This window comes from Scyliorhinus canicula, chromosome 14 (genome assembly GCF_902713615.1).
Source record: "Scyliorhinus canicula chromosome 14, sScyCan1.1, whole genome shotgun sequence".
Classification (NCBI taxonomy): domain Eukaryota; kingdom Metazoa; phylum Chordata; class Chondrichthyes; order Carcharhiniformes; family Scyliorhinidae; genus Scyliorhinus; species Scyliorhinus canicula.
Genome location: NC_052159.1, coordinates 42,360,173 through 42,382,502, shown reverse-complemented (window position 1 = coordinate 42,382,502; position 22,330 = coordinate 42,360,173). Strand labels below are relative to the sequence as shown.

Below are 22,330 nucleotides of genomic sequence, written 5' to 3'. Positions count from 1 at the left end.
GGGGCATGGAATGCACTGCCTGTGGTAGTAGTTGAGTCAGAAACGTTAGGGACCTTCAAGCAGCTATTGGATAGGTACATGGATTAGGGTACAATAATGGAGTGTAGATTAATTTCTCCTTGAGGGCAGCACGGTAGCATTGTGGATAGCCCAATTGCTTCACAGCTCCAGGGTCCCAGGTTCGATTTCGACATGGGTCACTGTGTGTGGAGTCTGCACATCCTCCCAGTGTGTGCGTGGGTTTCCTCCAGGTACTCCGGTTTCCTCCCACAGTCCAAAGATGTGCAGGTTGGGTGGATTGGTCATGATAAATTGCCCCTAGTGTCCAAAATTCTATGATTAACCTAGGACAAAAGTTCGGCACTACATTGTGGGCCAAAGGGCCTGTTCTGTGCTGTATTTCTCTATCTCTATTACCAACCTGGGGGTTACCATTGACCAGAAACTGAACTGGACCAGCAATATAAATACCCTGGCTACAGAAGCAGAGAATTCAAAAAGAGCAACTCGCCTCCCGACTCCCCAAAGCCTGCCCACCATCTACAAGGCTCAAATTAGGAGTGTATTGAATACTTTCCACTTGCCAGGATGAATGCAGCCCTAAAAACATGCAAGAAGATTGACACCATCTAGGACAAAGCAGCCCACTTAAATTGGCACACCCTCCACCAACAATGGATAGTGTGTACCATCTGAAAGATGCACTGCAGGAACTCAACCAGGCTCCTTCAACAGCACCTTCCATAGAATTCCTACAGTGCAGAAGGCGGCCATTCGGCCCACCAAGTCTGCACTAACCCTCTGAAAGAGCACCCTACCAAGGCCCACTCCCCGAACCTATCACTAACTCCATAACCCGACCTGCACATCTTTGCAACATTAAGGGGCAATTTAGCATAGACAATCCATCTAACCTGCACATCTTTGGACTGTGGGAGGAAACCGGAGCACCCATAGGAAACCCATGCAGACACAGGGAGAACGTGTAAACTCCACACAGATGGTCATCCATGGCTGGAATTGAACCCGGATCCCTGGCTCGGTGAGGCAGTAGTGCTAACCACCGTACCACCTGTTCCAAACTTGCAACCGCCTCAAGGATAATGCAGCAGGTGCATGAGAATACCACCACCTACAGGTTCCCTTCCAAGCCACATACCAATCTGATTTAGAACTACAGTACTGTTCCTCCACTATCTCTCCAAAAAAATCCTGCAACTTTCTAACAGCCTTATTGGTATACCTACATAACAGACTGCAGCGGTTCAAGAAGGTTGCTTGCCAGTATCAGGGATGGGCAATACTGGCCTAGCCATTAACATCCACATCCTGTGAAAATTTTAATTGTTCTGTTACCTGTGGCAAGATTTTGCCCATGGGTCAGATTTGGGGGTCACATGAATGCTGGGAAATACGTCAACTAGCAATCCAATCAAGGACACCTGACATTTGAAGCTGCCACTTCCAGTGGTCATGACCTGAGCAGTCGCACAAAAGGTGGCTCTCAGCTAAGACCTTTTAACCCCAACAAACAGGCACCGAAAGTACAGAAAAATCCCTCCAACTAATCCCCACCGACCACACTGCCAAGCAGAATGGGAAAGAATCAACTGAAAAACAGTCAAGACGAGGGGAGGGAACCGCATGTGGAGGCACAGAACTGGTGACGGACGACCCTGCAGAGCTCCCAGCACAGAGCCAGGTGCTGATGGACAGATTGAAGTGCTTCATCACCTGAGCTCCAAAGTCATAGGGAGGTGAAGAAAGACCTCACGGCCAAAGTGGCAGTGGAGGCTGCGACGGCCCTCTTAAGGGAGTCAATGGACAATATGGAGCGGAGGCTAGTGGCCAAGTAACAAAGACACGGGACCTTTCTAAAGCTGCCACGGACCAAGGTGAACAGATTACTGCACTCGAGGCTGAGGTAGCTAGCCTGGTCAGAACCCAGAAGGATTGAAGGATAAAGTCGAAGACCAGGAGAACCAAATTCGCATCAGCAAAACCTGAGAATTGTGTGGCTGCCGGAGGGAAAAACCCCACAGATGGTGAGCAGCGATGCTTGGGTAGCTGGTCGTCGAGGATGGCTTCGCCAAACCCCTGGAGGTAGACCGCGGGCACAGGACGTTTCGGCAATGTTCGAGGGGCAGGCTGACCACAGGCAGAAGTGCGCAGAGAAGAGGGAGGGGGGTGGGGGAAGAAAAAGATAATAGGGGTTAAATAAAAGGAATCAGACTGTTACGGGAGCCACTACACTAGTTGAGCAGGCTGGTGTATAGGAGTATAGCGAAGAAGGAGGCCACGCACAGCGTGCCTCCTTGGAGGGAGGGAGCGTGTGGCAGAGGGAAAAGGAAAAAGTACTTCAGTGTAAAAAAGAGCAAAGCGGGGAGTAGAAAAAGGGGTAGAGCCGAGGGGGAAGAGTACAGCGCTGGTTGCAGCAGTCAACACGTGAAGATGATGAAAATGAGGAAGTAGTCGACAGCCATGTTGAATGGCCCTTGAGCAAGGGCAGGCCCAGACAGAACAGGGCCAAGTCCACACAGTGAGTACGGTTTACCCATCTCCCATCCTGAGGATATGTTTGACAGACTGGATATACCAGTGGTGGGGGAAAGACAGGAAACAAGGGCTGGAAGCACCACAAGAGCTGGTCAAAATCGAGGAATGCATATATGGTGGCATATTGGCTAGTACTGCTGCCTGTGTGGAGTTTGCCCATTTGTTTGTGGGTTTCCTCAGGGTGCTCCGTTTCCTCCCACATTACAAAGATGTGCAGGTGTATTGGCTATGCTAAATTGTCTCTTGGGTATCCAAAAATATGTGTAGGTTAGATTAAGGGGTTAATTGGACAGGGCAAGTTTGTGAGCAGGCCGAATGGCCTCCTGCCCTGGACGGCTTCTAGGATTAATTCCATGCAGTTGGGGAAAGCCACGCCTCGATCTCATTGATGCCCAAAAAAAGTATAAAGACCCAACAATGTGGAGCATAGAGCCGAGTCCATTTGTGGTGATCTTCGGGATGTCAGAGCTCCAGCCAGGGAGGGGGGGGGGGGGGCGGACACCCTGGCCTTCACGTTACTGATCACCAAGCAGACTTCTGCTGGGCTGGAAATCAGCATCACCCAGGGCCTCAGACATGGACACGTTCCCGAAACTGGAAAAAAATAAAATTCTTGATAAGAGGGCCTGAGGAGACACATGGAAGAAGTTCACAAACCTCTTTGCAGACCTTACAACCACCTAGAGGTGGGAGAAAGATTAGATTGTGGGGGGGGGGGGGGGGGGGCAGTGAGCACCACCAGGATGAATGGGAGCTCACATTTCACAGAGGGGAAATGGGGAGAAAGGCCATTCGCAGAAAGGCAGGCCATTCTAACCTCCCTTGAAAACTGAGGATGGGGGTTGACAGGACCACAGAAAACAAAAATGACACCGCTGATGTAAATGTAAGGAAATTGTACTGGGATTACTACTGTCACACAGCAGTACCTAGTGATACTTGTGTTTGTGTTATTGTTCTGCTAAGTTTTAATATGAAGCGCAAAAACTCACAAGATGTGAAGCTGCACACCCTGAAGCTCACAGCCTACGGTCAGGCAAGGGAAAGAGGGCATCATCCGCTCTCCAATTTTCAAATGCCTTTCACAGCCAGGCCACCAGGGTGGAGGTAGCCCTTCCACAAGGCAGTCTGCAGCCACAGCTGACCACTGTCTCATGCCTTCCCAGCACACTGACCATCTGCCACAAGGAGACCATTAATTTGCCTCTCCCAATAGGCCTGCTGGACTACCTCTTTGCAGGAGGATAGTCCCGAAAGTCTCATTCTGCCTGCTAGAACGTGGCCAGGTGGTAGGATGATGCTGGAAAACGACACTGGTTAATGACATGAATTCTCACATCTCCCTTTATAGGGGAAGAAAACTCTTCCCCAGATTGCATTTGCAATAAGTTAAGAGGTAAAGTTCAAGCCTGAAGAGACAGTCAAGGCTATAGCAGAGGGTACAGCATTTAAAAATCAACCATTCTGGCATGGGCAGCACAAGGTTTAGCACTGCTGCCTCATGGCATGGAGGACCCAGGTACAATCCCAGCTCACTTGAGTGCAGTTCACGTGGCTGCTGCCGCCCCCCCCCCCCACAAACAAAAAGAAATGGAGGGTAGGTGGTTTGGCTATGCTTAAATTGCCCCTTAATTGGGAAAAGACAGTCTGGCAGGGATATTAATAATGGTAGTAGGGCATTACTGACCAATATTAATCAGGTGCAGAAAGTATTCACAACAGCTTTACTGCTGGAGTAGCGTTCACTTCACTATAGGAAGTATGCAATTGCATAAGGAGGTACAGAGATGTCATCAGGATGTTGCATTTTAGCCATGAGGAGAGGCTAGACAAGCTTGGGTTCTTTTCTGCAGAGCAAGAGGAGCTGATTGAGGTGTACAAGATTGAAGAGCGTGGAGAGGGTGGATAGAAAGCAGCTGTTCCCTTGATTGAACAGTCAATAACAAGGTGAAAGGCAGGAGGTTTAGAGGAGAATGATGGTAATGTGGAATGCACCGCTTTGAAGGTAGTTGAGGCAGGAAAGCTCAGAATCTTAAATGTACGCAGATGAGCAATTAATGAAGGCTATGGGCCAAGCACTGGGAAGTGGATTAGTGTAGTTAAGAGTTGTTTGGACTGATAAAAGGTAGAGTAGGAGAGAGGATCCTAGTCAGGATGTAGAATGGTGCACATGGAGCAAACAAAAACACCAGTGGGAGTAGCTTATAGGCCCCCCTGACAACTAATCAGATTATGTAAACTTTGAACAAAGGTAATGCAATAATAATGGGACTGTTGGAGAAGAAAGCAAGTGTCCAGGACCCAACTCAGGAACAGAAGATCTATAATCATGCATCAAGAGGATCACTACAGTGCAGAGGGCAGTCATTTGGCCTGTCAAGTCTGCACCAACCCTTGGAACAGCATCCTTCCTAGGCCCAGTCCCCTGCAACCCCATCTAGGGGCAATTTATCATTGCCAATTATAACTTGCACATCTTTGGACTGTGGGAAGAAACCCACCGTCAGTGGGGGAATGTGCAAACTCCAGTCACCAGAGGCCGGAATTGAACCTGGGTCCCTGGTGCCAAGAGGCTGCAGTGCTAACTATGCAGTCATAGGATCATGAACCCTACTGAGAAGGAGACCATTCAGCCTATAGTTAACATTGATCTTCCAAAAGAGCACCCTACCCAGGCCCACTTCCCTGCAACCTCATCTAACCTTTGGACACAACATCACCAATCCAGCTAACTTGCACACCTTTGGACAGAGGAGAAACCCAGACATTGGGAGAACATGCAAACTTTGCAGACAGTCACCTTCACAGAATCACCCAAGTTGATGGCACTGAGACAGCAGTGCTAACCACTGCCACCCGAGGTGTTGGTTCATAATCCTATGGGAAGGATGATCATTTAGTGATTTGAGGTGAAACAAAGTCCACTATGTAGAAATGAGGGCAAGGATTGGAAAGTTATTAGGAGGCATGATTATAATTGCAGTAAATATTCAAGGAATTAATTTATGAAGGATATAAACCTCCACTGGATAGCATACAATCATGGCCATCTAGAGATGCAGAATTTTTTATTTTTTATTTTTAAAGCTTATAATGTTACCAAAGAATAATATGCCCAAGGATGGGACAGAGGGTAATATTAGCATAGATTGAAGGGGTTGTAGCAAGGATCAGCATTTGGACTTCAACTATTTATAACCCATCAATAATTAGATGGGTGGACAAAATTCATGTTTGCTAATAATAAAAAAGTGGGAAAAATTAAGCACTGTGGAGAATGAAAAGAGGATGCAAAGGGATATATGCAGGTTTAGTAATTGGGCAAGATCGTAGATTTTCTAATATGGAAAGCATGAAATAGGTGATCCCAAGGGAATTTCTGAGTCTTTGTATGCAAGTTACTAAGTTTAACATGTACAGGGAACAATTTAGGAAGGTCAAATGGTATCAGGGTTTTGGAGAGACTGCATCAGAGTACGTTTTATAGTTTTGGTTTCTTTGCAGGGGTTCGAAGGATCACTAGATGAATTTCTTGATGTGGGGATTGTTGGAAGAGTGTCAATAGGTCAAATGAGGGGTGATCTAATTTGAACCAAATGGAGTCTGGAGTCTGTTGAATAGGAGGATCATGCCTTGGGGATGTTTCACTTCATGAGCATACTGCCGAGTGCTGGATCTGCTACTTGCCCTGCATAATAAACCTAGTTACAGAACCCACTATGGTAAAGTGCCCGATTCATTCAGATCGCAAAAAAGCAGTACTTTCTCCACAACACCATCTAATGCTCAAACATACACATACAAAGTTAAGTGCTTTAATAATTTAATTCACATTTCAATTAAACTACATCAGAATACAAAAGATCCATTATCCATGCCAGGCCAGTCACCTTAGTACCTTACTAGAGACTGCTAAATAATTCAGACAATATACTTGAAACTATATGTATTGTCACAGGATAACCTCTTGCCTCGGCAACGGCCACACAATTCCTGGCGGTGTGGTCTCTTCGGGTCAATGTGTCGCTTCTTCTGAATGCAAGTGCAGCGGGTTTTGAAGCAAGTCTAAATATAGAAATACGGTAGTGTTATTAAATGCAGTTTCATCAACAAAACTTGCCATTCTGTCTGGTTCTAAGTAAAATTTCTACTGCTTCCAACAACCAGGATTTCAATTTGGACTTGTAGATTCACATTTACAAATGTGCTTAAATAGCTTACAGTGGGCAACCATTTTATCCAAAGTAATATTACTTCAGAGTCTATTCAAACGGTATGCATGACATCATGATCAGCTGAATTTAGATATTAATCTAGTCAACATGTAGTTATTAGCCAAATATGTACTAGCATCAGAATCTCAATAAAAAGTACCTAAAGGACTGAAAGGTACATTCATTTAATCCTACTTTCCACCACCTCAATTAGAGTTTAGTCCAGCTGTATTATAGCCCACATTAATTAATGAGCTCACCTGGCACAGAATAGCTTCCACCCGGTAAGGATTGTACCCCTTATCACACTTGCGACAAAATTGCTTGAAGTAAACCTGAAAAATTAAATGTGCATAAGCTCATTTTCCTGGTTTCCTAAATTTACATAGTGTTTGTTTTTAACAAATTTAGAGTAACCAATTCATTTTTTCCAATTAAAGGGGCAATTTAGTGTGGCCAATCCACCCAACTGCCACATATTTGGGTTGTGGGGGCAAAGCCTGCACATCTTTGCATTGTGGGGGCGAAACCCATGGAGAATGTGCAAACTCCTCACGGACAGTGACCCAGAGCCAGGATTGAACCTGGGATCTCGGCGCTGTGAGGCAACAGGGCTAATCCACTGTGCCAAATTTACCAATTACATCCCTAAACCATGATGATTAATGTTAGTCAATTTTGACATCATTACAATGAATCTATAGATGTTTAGAAGCTTCTTCCAGAAGGCTCTGCACAAAAAGACTGGGAAAAAAAAATTGATGTGGCCCATTACATTTTTCAATAATTGGAGGAGGAAGTGTTCGTGGTGACATTGGCTGAGCTCACAGATTCTGTCCAAAACAGTGATGACTGTTTTGGATTTCAGCTCCCTGCTCCCCTCTTCCCCCTCCCCGGGAATTTTGTTCCAGTCAGCTATAGGAGATCTGGTGTCCAGCTAGTGTGACAATTCAGAATGTCCAATTCACCCAACAAGCACATCTTTCAGGAAGTGGGAGGAAACCAGAGCACTTGGAGGAAACCCACACAGACAGGGGGAGAAGGTGCAGACAGGGGGGAGGGGGAGAAGGCAGGAATGAGTCACAGGTCCCTGGTGCTGTGAAGCAACAGTGCTAACCACTTTTATTCTTCCTGCCAAAATGGACAATTCTCTACCACCAAGTGGTGTACTAGCCTCAGAATATTGCTTGATAGGGCAGCACAGTACAAGAGGTCCCAGGTGGAATTTGCACATTCTCCACTGTGTTTGGGTGGGTTTCACCCCCGTAACCCAAAGACATGCAGGGTAGGTGCAGAAAAAGGAATTGGGTACTCTAAATTTGTTAATCTTGCTTGAAATGAAAAACCTTGGCAAGTTTTTCCAAGTCAATGTTTAGTATGCTGAAAAAACAGTTGGAGTTAACTCACTAATTTGGAGTCAAGAAACATCCCCAAAAGAAGTTTGGAACTCAGCCCTTGCCCAAGACAAAAAATGGATGCTGGGCCAAACAAAATATTTAACATGCTCAAGAACTTCCAATGTTGAGGTTTACCTTGTTGGTTCCAGAAATACACCAGACATAAGCACTTTCCCATCTGATATTGCAGTCTTTGCAGTGATAATATCCATACTTCTGTTCCAGAAACTGAAAGTTTTGCAAAATTCAGAAGTTAATTGGCTTTTAGGGCAAAATCTCAATACCGTTTACAGTTGAATTCTTGGCCTACTATTGCAGGCAATCAATTCAACAATCAAGTCTAGCAAGCGTTGAACCTCATCCACTAATTCTATAAACAGGAACAAATCATGTTCAGGTTAATACATTACTCAATAGGTCATCCAAGGAAGCAAACATTTCATTGTTGGTTTTAACAGAGAACAGGCTTACAAGTGTATTTAGATAATTATCCAATTCCTTCCAATCTCAGCAAGTCTGACAGCATCTTTGTGATGAGAATGGAGTTAATGTGGAAAGTCAGGATGACTGTCAAATCTAGTTCCCTTCTCTCTCTACAGATGTGATCAACTCTGCCGCGATTGAAACAAACTGTTCAGTATTTTCAGTTTTTGTTTCAGATTGCAGCAGCCACAGTAATTTGCTTTCATCTTCAAATCATGCTGCCTCCGCAGTATGCACACTTTTGAGTTGCCTCTACTGCCACCTTCTCAAAAGAAAAGTTCTAGCTTCTTCAATCTAAGATCATGGGCAATACTTGGATCCATGGCTTAGTAACTGAGAAGGGAATACATTCCTTGATGTTCCTCGCCCTTGGCACAATTACTTTTGTACATTGCAATCACTTGGGTTAGGATAAACTTTTTACCTGAAATCTGAACTTCTGGCTCCCTTCGCCTCCCTTGACTCCTACATTATCCTTCTGCTCAGTTTGTTCCCGGTCTTCCTCCTTCACTTCTGCTGTGTCCACATTGTTTCCCTCAGGAAGGGGAGCTTCTCCTTGGGACTCCTGCTGTGGGGAATAATCATTCTCCCAGTTTTCCGGGGCACTCTTTTCCTCGGGTTTTCCTTGATCTTGGTCCTTCTCCGCCAGGCGCCGGTCAAACGCAGGGGAGTAGATGGCGATGGGGCAAGAGACACGCACAGCGGCGGCTCCACCATCCCCAGGCTCACCGCCCGCGGCCCTGCCGGGGGAGGGCGAGCGAGCCCTGGGCGCTGCTCCTTCGTTGGCGGCTCGCCGCTTCTGGCGGGGGAGGGTTCTGGGCCCCAATGAGCACTGCACGGAAGCATCGACTTTGGGGTTGACCTGGATCCCGACCTCTTTGGTATTTGCTTTCCTCAGTCGCGGAGTCAGGTTGGGGTTGACTTGAGAGAGAATGGCTTTCAGCTGCGCCCTCTTGTAGTTGTCCAAATAGTCAACAGCATCTACAGTGCCATGTGGGTAGCTTTTCCGATTCCAATTCTGCTGCCGTGCTTTTGGGTTGTTATAAGTATACGCGTTCAGGGGGGCATATACAAACCCCTCCATTCCTCAGAAGCAGCATACACAGGCCGAGCTAAAGGTGGCAAGATGTATTTTATGTAGAAGCAATTTAGAATCCTGTCACTTGTTAATTACTCCAACCCTTTTTTTAATTGTTAAACCAATCATGCAATTAATATATTAACTTTCTGTTAGGTATTAGCCTGTGACCTGGTGGTAGTTAATCAGTTTAGTCCAGAGATTCTGTTCAAGGAAGTGGAATGGTTGAGAGACTAAACTAATGACCCAACTGCTTTCTCAAGGAAATGTAAAATATCCCTTCACCAAAATAAGGTAAACTATCCTGTGGTTTTCTTCTTGGCGATCACTCGTTAAGGAGTGTGGTTGTCCACATAAGAAACTCTGTTACTGGTCATGGGTTCTGTGGGTTCTTGCATGGCTAATGAGCCTGATTCTAGAGCCACATCTTCCACCACACTTGGCAGATGTTTTCAAGAGTGGGATTGGTCCTTGCACTCTAGACCATTGGTATTCCTTTCTCAGGCTCCTTTTCCAGGCCTCCTCTTGCCATCACGTGTCCTCAAAGAATTGTGTCCCTACAATTACGATGTTCCTCCAAGTAGGTCTCTTCTGAGCAAGGATCTCCCAGGCGTTGGCATCGATGTTGCATTGCGTGAGGTGAGCCTTCAGGGTGTCTTTGAAGCACTTCCTTTGTCCTCTTGTTCGGAAGTTTTCTTTGAGCTGGGCAAAGAAGATTTGCTTTGGCAGTCTTCTGACATCCTAAGCACATGGACAGCCCAGCAGAGGTGTTTTCAGATAAGCATGGCCTCAATGCTGGTGCTCTTGGCTCCTTCAAAGACGCTAATGTTAGTTTGCCTATCTTCCCAGGTGTTGTGGAGAATCCATCTTGGACATTGTTGATGGTATCTTTCCAGGGCCTTGAGGTGGTGTCTGTACAGAGTCCAAATTTCTGAGTCGTATAGAAGAGATTGGAGTACACGAGGACCTTGATGTTAGCACGGATGTCACAGTCGTAAAAGACTCTCGTCCTTTGGCGTCTGAAGGGGCGCTCGCAGATTGGATATGATGTTGGATATCCACATCGATGTCAGCCTTAGAGGAGAGGTGGTGCCCCAGGTATCAGAAATGTTCCATGTTTGATAGGGTTTCTCCATTGATCTTGATGGAAGGAGAGATCAGATCTTACCCTGGGATGGGTTGGTAAACGAGTTGAGTTGTCTTGAGGTTGAAGCTGAAACCGATTCTTCGGTTTGCTTCTGCGAGGCTTGGAGCATGGCTTGGAGATTCTCTTCTGAGAGAATGGAGATGATGATGTAATCCGTATACTGAAGTTCCACAAGTGATGTCCGTGTGATTTTATTCTAGGATTTCAACCGGTTAAGGTTGAAAGGTTTTCTGTCCCTCCTATACATGATGTCCACTCAACTGGAAAGCTTGCTCTTTACAAGAGGTAGGATGGTGGCGAAAAAATGGAGAAAAGGATGGGGCAATGACACATCCCTGCTTTGACTCTCGTCTTTACTGCAAAATTTTTGTCTTATTTCCATCGGTGAGAATTGTCTCTGACATCTTGTCAGAGGATGTTGATTAATTTCTCTGGACAACTGGCCTTTGACCAGGTCTTCCACAGCACGTCTCAATTGGCTGAGTCAAAAGCCTTGGTCAGGTTGTGGAACGCGATGTAGAGTGGTTGATGTTGCTCCATTTCTCTTGGAGCAGTGAAAATCATGTCCATTCGGGCAGCACGGTGGCACATTGGTTAGCACCGCTGCCTCATGGCGCCGAGGTCCCAGGTTTGATCCCTGCTTGAGTCACTGTGTGGAGTTTGCATATTCTTCCCATGTCTGTCGGCGTGGGTCTCACCCCCACAACCCAAAGATGTGAAGGATAGGTGGATTGGCCACGCTAAATTGCCCCTCAATTGGAAAAAAGATTGGGTACTCTAAATTTATTATAACAAATCATGCCTGCTGTTCCACAACTTGATTGGAAGTCACACTGGCTTTCTGGAAAGTTTCCTTCAGAGACTGAGAGAAGGTGGCTCATGAGGATTTGGGCGATGATCTTCTCGACAATGGAAAGTAGGTAGATTTCTCGGTAATTCCCACAGTCTACTATGTTTCCTTCCTTGAAGGTGGCGGCGGGAACAATATCCCTGAGGTCGGCAGGAATTTCTTCCCTGTCCCAGATTTTCAGCCGATGGAAATGAAGACCATAAGACATAGGAGCAGAATTAGGCCATTCAGCCTATCAATTCTACTTCGCCATTTAATCATGGTTGATATATTTCTCATCACCATTCTCCTGCCTTCTCCTCATAACCCCGATTCCCTAATTAATCAAGAGCCTATCTAATTCTGTTTTAAAGACTCAGTGACTTGGCCTCCACAGCCTTCTGCGGTATTGAGTTTCACAAATTCTCCACCCTCAGGCTAAAGAAATTCCTCCTCATCTCTGTTTTAAACGATCATATCTTCTGTCTGAAGCTGTGACTCAGGTTCTAGTTTCTCCTACTAGTGGAAACATCCTCTTCATGTTCACTCTATCTAGGCCTCTCAGTATTCTGTTAGTTTCATTGAGATTTTCCCCTCATCCTTCTAAACTCTATCGAGTACAGACCCAGAGTCCTGACCCTCTCCTCATATGACAAGTTCCTACATTCTGGGGATCATTCTTGTGAACCTCCTCTGGATCTTCTCCAAGGCCAGCACGTCCTTCCTTAGATATGGGGCCCAAAACTGCTCACAATACTCCAAAATGGGGTCTGACCAGAGCCCTATACAGCCTCAGAAGTACATCCCTGGTCTTGTATTCTAGCCCTCTCGACATGAATGCTAACATTGCCTTCCTAACTGCCAACAAAACCTGATCTCTTCTCCAAGTTTGAAAATCTCCGCTGGGATCCCGTCCACTCCTGCAGCTTTTTCATTCTTCATGTGTTTAATGGCAGCTTTGACTTCGCCCACGCTTGGAGCGAGTGAAAGATCATCTGTGATGGAGAATTGGTGGATTTCCTCAAACATGTCCTTATCTATGGTGGTATCACTGTTTAGGAGTTCTTTGAAGTGTTCTCTCCATCGAAGGTAGATGTTTTCTCTGTCTCTCAAGAGGGTTCCATCCTTACTCTGCAACGGTTTGAGGCCTAGGATATTGGGTCCATATGTTGCCTTGCTGGCACTGACAAAGCCCTGGGTATCGTGCTTGTCAGCGAGGAGTTGCAGCTTCTTAGATTTCTCTGTCCATAACTAGTTCTTGAGTTCTCTAGTTCTTTGTACCTCCGCCTTGGCTCTCCTCTTTGCCTTGCTGGTTGGAAGTTGTTTTGACAAGCGTGAAGAGTTTTCCTTTTCTTGCCAATGAGGTCTTGAAAGGTGTGGTCATCCTAATTGAACCAGGTCTGGTGTTTCCTGGTTTTGTCACCGATGATTTCTTCACAGTGTCAGATGATAGCTGTCTTCAGCTCTGACAAGTTTTCCACCACTCCATTAGAATGGAGATTTTGGAGGAGACATTGTTGAACGTTGACGATCATGCTTGGCTCTTGAAGCCGCCCAACGTTGGTTTTTTTTCTGAGTGGTTTCTTCATCTTCTGCTGCTTCTGGTGGAGTTTGATGGACAGAGAGGAGTGGATGAACTGGTGGTCTGTCCAGCAGTCATCGGTATTGGTCATTGCTTTGGTGCTGAAGGCATCCTTTTGGTCTGAGGATCGGAGGATGATGAAGTCAATCATGTGCCAGTGCTTTGATCGTGGATGTCTCCAGGAAGTCTTAATTTTTAAGGGCAGCACGGTAGCATTGTGGCTAGCACAATTGCTTCACAGCTCCAGGGTCCCAGGTTCGACTCCAGCTTGGGTCACTGTCTGTGCAGAGTCTGCACATCCTCCCCGTGTGTGCGTGAGTTTCCTCTGGGTACTCTGGTTTCCTCCCACAGTCCAAAGATGTGCAGGTTAGGTGGATTGGCCATGCTAAATTGCCCGTAGTGTCCAAAATTGCCCTTAGTGTTGCGTGGGGTTACTGGGTTATGGGGATAGGGTGGAGGTGTTGACCTTGGGTAGGGTGCTCTTTCGAAGAGCCAGTGCAGACTCGATGGGCCAAATGGCCTCCTTCAGCATTGTAAATTCTATGATCTATGATACATCCTTTCCAACCTTGGTGTTGAAGTCCCCAAGGAGGTTTCTGATCTTCCTTAGGAATGTTGGAGCGTATGGGGTTCAGGGTGGAGTAGAAGCCTTCTTTGGACGCTTCATTGGCATCAAGGGTTGGGGCGTAGGCACTCACAATCATTGCCTGCTGGTTCTCGGAAAGGTTTAGACGGAGGCTCATTCATGCCAACTAGGAGCTCCGACAGTCAGTTTACAAGTTTGTTCTTGATGGCGAAACCAATTCCATGCTTCCTGGATCATCGGGTTTTACTCTCCAGAAGAAGTGTAACCACTGCCATCTTCTCTCAGCTGCAGGGCAGTGACATCAATGTTGATGTGCCTTAGTTCACGGTAACAAGGACAGTCCTCTCTTCTGGTCAATTGTTTTGCTCATTATCCTTGAGGGTTCATGCATTCCAGGTTCCAAAATTCAGCTTACCTTTGATTTTCTGACCACAGGTCGATGAGGTGCCGGATGCGGTTTTCCAGCCAGGTTAGAGACATAGCAGACTGTTTTTCAGGCACCTTTTCTAGCCCTTTCCACATATGGGGTGAGCAGAGTGGATGCTGCTCAGTCATGAAGAAAGCTGCCAAAACACTCTTGTTCCTATTCCAAGAGCGAGATGACTGAATCAAACTTCACCGCCTTACATTTGTTTGAATTTCTGCCGTCTTTTCATACTCTTAAGTGTTAGTTTGGAGTAATTTTCCAGATTTCGTTTTTCCATGCCATGGTTAGCTCTGTTGGCCAGATCATTAGCATGTGGTTCAGAACAACAGCAACAGCATAAGTTCAACTTTTGTTCCAGTTGATGGAGACTCGGAACCTGCCTCCTTGCCCTGCCTCTGATTCTGTTTCTCCTTCTGCTTTAGTTGTGTGAGCATTTTTAGAAGAACACCTGTATTCTGACAACATTTATATGGGTAGCACTAGCTAAACCAGACATTACCTCCTGAGATGGTAATCCTGATAATTTATAAATATTTACAAATTGAAATAATCTAGAGATTTGTCTTGAAGATTTCAAATAATGGGGATGTGACTCTTTCCTTTGGCAGCTTTGTTGGATTGTGGGATTGTCCTTGGGAAGGGTGGCATGGTGGCAGAGTGGTTAGCACTGCTGCCTCACATTGCCAGGGACTGGGACTTGATTCCGGCCTTAGTTCACTGTCTGTGTGGAGCATGTACGTTCTCCCCGTGTCTGCTGTGATTTCCTCCCACAGTGCAAAGAAGTGCAGGTTAGGTGGTTTCGCCATGCTTAATTACCCCTTAGTGTCCAAAGGTTAGGTGGGGTTACGGGGATAGGGCAGGGGGATTGGGCCTAGGTAGGGTGCTCTTTCAGAGGGTCAGTGCAGACTAAATGGGCTTAATCGCTTTGTGGTTCCCTTTTGCTATGATCCCAGCCGATGTTACTACTGGACAAGAATGGAATCCTGGGTCAATAGACCGTAACTTATTCTCTTTAGTTTAACAGCATGGATGAACAGAGTCACAGGATTGCCAATTAACTTTTAAACAAGAATAAAACAAAAAAGAATTAAACATGAAAAGATTGACTATAATACAATACTCCTTCCACAGATACTTCCACAAAACTTCCACAGATTTTTCGGGATAACACAATGTACAAAAAATATTGTTTACTTAAATGTTCTCGGTAAATACATAGTTCTTGTAAACCAACACTTCAACTGTGTTCAGACTCTGTCACTTGGTTTTAATGTGGTTGTATGACTCCTTTCAGTATTCCTCTACCTTAGATTACCACATGCGTTCAAGCTTCCACACAATCTCTCAGGTACCCAGCCAGGCCAACAGAACACTACTGCTTTTGCAGTACTGCATTAAGGTATCACCAGCCTTAGGTTTACTTCAGATATCACGGTAGCACAGTGGTTAGAACTTTTGCTTCACAGCGCCCAGGACTGGGTTTGATTCCCAGCTTGGAGTCTGTGCGGAGTCTGCATGTTCTCCCCGTGTCTGAGTGGGTTTCCTCCAGGTGCACTGGTTTCCTCCCACAAGTACCAAATGAGATGCTTGTTAGGTGAATCGGACATTCTGAGTTCTCCCTCAGTGTACCCGAACAGGAGCCGGAATGTGGCGACAAGGGGATTTTCACAGTAACTTCATTGCAGTGTTATTGTAAGTCTATTTGTGAAAATAATAAAGATCTGGCTTCTCACCAGTCAACTTCACCAGGCCTACACCTTTCATAGTGAGAATGTGAAGCAAGGGTTAATAGCTAGAACAAGCCAGAATTAATGGGACACATTAGTGGAAAGTTACAAATAAGGGAGTTGTTATTGAATTTGTGAGCCGACTCATGACAGTAAGCCGAATAGCCTTGAGAAACAAGGAAGATGGCTGGATGAAGGAATATGAAATGTGGGAGCCATTGATACTGTGGCTGAACACCTGTTGTTTTGCTAAAATTGCTATATACTCATGTGCCAATAGATAACCTCAAAGTCTGTAAAATCATGTATTGAAAATATGGCAAAAACAAGTTAATCATGTATCGAAACTATGGCAAAAACAAGCTATGCTTTGTAATGGGGGCAAGCTCAAGTGAATATAAGGGACAGCCCCTTAAAAAAACATATAAAGACAAGATGTTTTGAGCAAAACTTTGGCACGCTCAGAGGTGTTTCTTTGGAATACCTAGAGGGCTGCCCCGATCGCAATAAAGAATATTCTAAAGTACGAACGTGTTCGAGACCGTTTCTTCCGGACTGAGAGACAAGTGAATTAGAGACACATTCACATTTGAACATAGAACATTACAGCGCAGTACAGGCCCTTCGGCCCTCGATGTTGCGCTGACCTGTGAAACCACTCTAAAGCCCATCTACATTATTCCCTTATCGTCCATATGTCTATCCAATGACCACTTGAATGCCCTTAATGTTGGCGAGTCCACTACTGTTGCAGGCAGGGCATTCCACGCCCTTACTACTCTCTGAGTAAAGAACCTACCTCTGACATCTGTCCTATATCTATCTCCCCTCAATTTAAAGCTATGTCCCCTCGTGCTAGACATCACCATCCGAGGAAAAAGGCTCTCACTGTCCACCCTATCTAATCCTGTGATCATCTTGTATGCCTCAATTAAGTCACCTCTTAACCTTCTTCTCTCTAACAAAAACAGCCTCAAGTCCCTCAGCCTTTCCTCATAAGATCTTCCCTCCATACCAGGCAACATTCTTGTAAATCTCCTCTGCACCCTTTCCAATGCTTCCACATCCTTCCTATAATGCGGCGACCAGAATTGCACGCAATACTCTAAATGCGGCCGCACCAGTTTTGTACAGCTGCAACATGACCTCATGGCTCCGAAACTCAATCCCTCAACCAATAAAAGCTAACACACCTTCTTAACAACCCTATCAACCTGGGTGGCAACTTTCAGGGATCTATGTACATGGACACCGAGATCTCTCTGCTCATCCACACTACCAAGAACCTTCCCGTTAGCCCAGTACTCTATATTCCTGTTATTCCTTCCAAAATGAACCACCTCACACTTTTCTGCATTGAACTCCATTTGCCACCTCTCAGCCCAGTGCTGCAGCTTATTTATGTCCCTCTGTAACTTGTAACATTCTTCCGCACTGTCCACAACTCCACCAACTTTAGTGTCATCTGCAAATTTACTCACCCATCCTTCTATGCCCTCCTCCAGGTCACTTATAAAAATGACAAACAGCAGTGGCCCCAAAACAGATCCTTGTGGTACGCCACTCGTAACTGGACTCCAGCCTGAACATTTCCCATCAACCACCACCCTTTGTCTTCATCCAGCGAGCCAATTTCTGATCCAAACTGCTAAATCACCCTGAATCCAGCTCGATATTTAACTGGGAACCTCTTTCTTTAACTTCAGTGAACAGTACTTGTTCAGATTCCAGTTCATTGTCCCTTTGACTTCTGTCTTACTGGGGCTTCTCTTTCATTCCCTGATAACGAGAACTATCTGTTCTTTAGCTCCCGGAACTTGTTTTCTGCTTCTGACACCATCTTTCTGTCTGCTGGTAGTTTCTGTGAAAGCTGCTTTCTTCTCAGATACCTGGTTCCAACTGAACCACACGTGCTTATGTTTTTTAGTGTGTGCCCCTGGTTGCTAAGCGACAGCCTAGTCTTTCTTTAAACCCTGATTGTTTTTGCATCGTAAACCCTTTAAATTACAATGCAAGCACAGTTTGAAAGGAAACCACAACCCACAGACATGTAGCACCTTTGCTCAACATTAAGCTAACTAAGGTTTTAACCCTTAACCAGAAACACAACATTAAACTTACTTAATATACCTTATATCTAGGGCGGCACGGTGTGCAATGGTTAGCACTACTGCCTTACACCGCTGAGGTCCCAGGTTCGATCCTGGCCCGGGTCACCGTCTGTGTGGCATTTGCACATTCTCCCCATGTCTGCGTGGGTCTCACCCCCACAACCGAAAGATGTGCTGGGCAAGTGGATTGGCCACACTAAATTGCCGCTTAATTGGAATTTTTTTTTGGAAATGTATCTTGTTTCTAATACCCACTAATACAAATATAGATTACTTAAATCTACTTCAGTTTCCTGACACATTCTAAATCTTTGATCAAGGATGTGACACTGGTGTATTTCCCATGGTGCAGCACATCCAACTGTGCAGCATGATTTTGTTCAATCTTATTTATAATCTCTTGTCATACAAGGACCCCTCACACAACTTACATACCCAGGATCGGAGGAACAAATGTTTGGCAAGCTATACCTCTGATATTTTTGTTGCAATACCAAAGATTGCTTCTCAGAAATCCAAAACCTTGTTTGCTTTGGGTGTTATCTGCTGAAGTTGGAATCCCCATTGAAGATTGTTTTTAAGGTGAATCTCAGGCATAGTTGTGTATCTACCTGCTGGAGAATTTGATGACAGAACTTAAAGCTATCTGTTGGTAGATCCATTTTGTTGGGTAATGCACATTAATAACATTTCTTTTGGCATTGAATGTCATTTCTCATTGATTCTGTCAATTTTGCAATTCCGGAAGATCATCTTGCAGCACAATGATATAATCTTGAGTTTTCCCTAATGCATAAACCATGAAGTTATCTGTAAATAGATACATCCTGTTTTTTTTAACTTGTTGGGAGGGTCATTTATGTATGTTAAGAAGAGTAAAGGTCCCTGAGGCACACTGGAGAGGATAATTCCCAATCACACAGCACTCTCTGTCTTCTGCTGTTAGGAAATGTCAGATCCAATTTAATAATTCCTCCCTGATTTCATATTCCTGAAGTTTGAACAAAAGCTTTTCATGAGAAGCTTTGTCAAAGGCTTTTGAGATATCCGGTATTACGAAATGAGTAGTTTCATTTCTTTTGAGATTTTAAGCATGTCATCAACAATCTGCAAAAGCTATGTTTCGGTAGATCTTTTTGACCAAAAACTATGCTGACTATCTACCATGAACTTCAAAGTCCTTCATGACATGAGAATTTAAAAAAATATTTTATTGAACATTAATAAATGCAAAACCATAAAACAAAACAACCAAATACAGCAGCATCAGCCCACCCCCCTGCCCTTAACAGCTGATGGTGACTAAATCTTTAAAGAACACAATAAAAGGCCGCCATCGTTTGTAGAACCCCTCAATTTCACTCCTTAATGTGTATTTAACTTTCTCAAGATGCAAAAACTCCTTGAGGTCCCCCAGCTACACCGTGGCACTGGGTGGAAAGCTGACCTCCATTCCAACAGAACCCACCTGTGAGCGATCAACGAGGTGAAGGCTAAGACATCCGCCCCGCACCCGTCTGCACCTCCAGCAGGTCTGACACACCAAATATGGTCACAAGGGGACTGGGCACCAAATCTATCTGTAAAATCCCCGACATGATGCTGAAGAAGGAGACCCAAAATCTCCCCACCAGCTCAGGATACGCCCAGAATATATGCACATGGTTTGCGGGGCTCCTCCCACAGCGCTCATATTTATCTTCAATCCGTCAAACAACCGACTCAACCTAGTCCTAGTTAAGTGTGCCTGGTGTACCACCTCTTTAACTGTCTCGCGCATGACAAAATGGCGTTCACCCTATGCAAGGCCTCACACCATGCCCCCTCCTCTAATGCCATACCAAACTTCCTCTTCCACATGGCCGGAAGAACCCTTGTACCGACCCCCTCAGGGCAAACTTGACCTTCTCCAGCCTGATTAACCCGGCCATGTCGTTAATCCAGGCCTCCGGGCTCGGGGGCTTCGCGTTCCTCCACTGCAAAATAAACCTACGCTGGGCTACGAGAGACGCAATGGCGAGGGTACCGGCCTCTCTCGCCTCCTGCACTCCCGGCTCCGATGCTACCCCAAAGATCGCGAGCCCCCAGCCTGGTTCCACCCTGGAACTGACCACCTTGGACAAGGTCCCCGCCGCCCCCTTCCAAAACCCCTCCAACGCCGGACACGCCCAGAACATGTGCGTGTGGTTCGCCAGGCCTCCTGAAAACCTCCCACACCTGTCCTCTCCCCCATAGAACCAGCTCTTCCTGGCCCCAGTCATGTGCGCCCTATGCAGCACCTTCAGCTGAATAAGGCTGAGCCGTGCGCAAGAAGAGGACGAGTTCACCCTCCCCAGGGCGTCCGCCCACGTCCCCTCGTCGATCTCCTCCCCTAGCTCCTCCTCCCACTTCGCTTTCAGCTCTTCCAGCGAGGCCTCCTCCTCCTCCTGCATCACCTGATAAATTGCCGAGATCCTACCCTCACCGACCCACGTCCCCGACAGCACCCTATCCTGCACCCCCCTAGGCGGTAGTAGCGGGAACTCCGCCACCTGCCGCTTAACAAACGCCCTAACCTGCATATACCTGAAAGCATTCCCAGAGGGGAGGCCCCACTTCCCCACCAACTCCTCTAGAGTCGCAAACTTCCCATCGAGGAAAAGGTCCCCCACCCGCCTAATACCTGCCCTATGCCAACTCAAAAACCCACCATCTATTCTCCCTGGTGTAAACCGGTGATTGCCCCGTATCGGGGCCCACACTGAGGCCTTCACTTCCCCCCTATGCCGCCTCCACTGCCCCCAAATTTTGAGGGAAGCCACCACTACTGGACTCGTAGAGTACCTTGCCGGGGGGAGTGGGAGCGGGGCCGTCACCAATGCCTCCAAACTCGTACCCACACAGGATGCCACCTCCAACCTCTTCCATGCGGCACCCTCCCCCTCCATCACCCACCTACGAATCATTGCCACATTGGCCGCCTTCTCGCCAACTCCACCATGATATCTTGGTATATCCGAATACCACTGCCATCCCACCTCATCTCATGGTTCTGCGATGAGTCTCATCCAACAGCACTACATTGGCCCTCAAGCTTTTCAGCAGCACCTTCTCCTTCATCTGGTATCTGTGAAAGCTCTAAGGGGCCAGCAAATTCATCAAGTGGGACCTGTTTTATAGGCCCTTGACCGTTGCTCTCAGGCCCTTATTACTGTCCTCCACTTTCAACAGCTCAGCTTCCAAAGAAGCGAGTTGGTCGCTGTGCATCATGAGCGCTGCCTCCACCCCTTCAACTCCTCACCAAGCTCCCGCACCCTCTCCGATGTCTTCCCAATTGACTTCCTAATTGGGGCCAACGGGTCCTCCACCGACTGCTTAAGACTCTCTAGCATTCGCCCCCCCCCCCCCCCCATGCCACTCAAAATGCTTGATGAACTGTTTCTCAAACTCAGCCACCATCACCTCCGTTTCATCGTAACCAGAGCCACCCCCCCCCCCCCCCCCCCCCCCCCGGAGAGCACACCTTCTCCTGCTTTTAGACATCCTTTCATAATCAATCTTCAATTGGGAAAGGTTTCCAATCAAATTCCCCCCAAAAAGTGGGTGAAGGCCAAAAACCGAGGACTCTGGTGGGAGCTACCCAGCGCGCGACCTCCTCCTGCATGTCGTCACCGGAGGTCCATGACTTGAGAATTAACAATATGTTCCATTAGTTTGCAAATTATGCTGCTGAGAATACCAGTCTACAGTTTTCTGGCCAACGTTTATCCTCTTTTTTGAATTTGCCCTGGTTGGCAGCTTGTCTCCACGGTCTGTTTGGTAACCAGTATTGGTTGACTCTTGAAAAGAATTGGTCAATATTGGAGCCAGTTCCTAATCCGCTAACTTTAAAATCCAGTGAAGTGTTTCATCTGGATCCAGAGCTTTATTTGGTTTTATTTCTTGCAATAATTTCAAAATACACTCTTTAAATCTCTGAGACGTGGTCACTGAGCTGGATGTGTGTGTTTAATCTTCTCTGGTAAATAAATGAAAAATTGATCACTCAATGCTTGTGCTTTACATACATACGGACATAATAATAATAATCATCTTTATTGTCACAAGTAGGCTTACATTAACACTGCAATGAAGATACTGTGAAAAGCCCCTAGTCGCCTCATTCCGGCGCCTGTTCGGGTACACAGGGAGAATTCAGAATGTCTAAATTACCT

General features: G+C 46.1%; 1 protein-coding gene across 1 annotated transcript; it reads right to left on the bottom strand.

The window, feature by feature from the left end:
- Nucleotides 1–6,357: 6,357 nt before the first annotated feature.
- On the bottom strand, nt 6,358–9,774 carry LOC119977506 (zygote arrest protein 1-like). The gene is made up of 4 exons (XM_038818542.1): nt 9,075–9,774; nt 8,303–8,395; nt 7,031–7,105; nt 6,358–6,621 (listed from the first exon to the last, which is right to left on the bottom strand). Exons 1-4 carry the CDS (start codon nt 9,732–9,734, stop codon nt 6,478–6,480), a joined length of 972 nt encoding a protein of 323 aa, XP_038674470.1. The 5' UTR covers nt 9,735–9,774; the 3' UTR covers nt 6,358–6,477.
- Nucleotides 9,775–22,330: the final 12,556 nt, after the last annotated feature.

Bases quoted from the DNA above. Each gene is read 5' to 3' on its own strand.
- LOC119977506 (XM_038818542.1), bottom strand. From the start codon at position 9,734: ATGGAGGGGTTTGTATATGCCCCCCTGAACGCGTATACTTATAACAAC. The intron at 7,106-8,302 runs GTAAACCTCAAC...TTAATTTTTCAG, and splicing joins GTATTTCTGGAACCAACAAG to GTTTACTTCAAGCAATTTTG. The intron at 6,622-7,030 runs GTGAGCTCATTA...TTCTATATTTAG, and splicing joins TGGAAGCTATTCTGTGCCAG to ACTTGCTTCAAAACCCGCTG.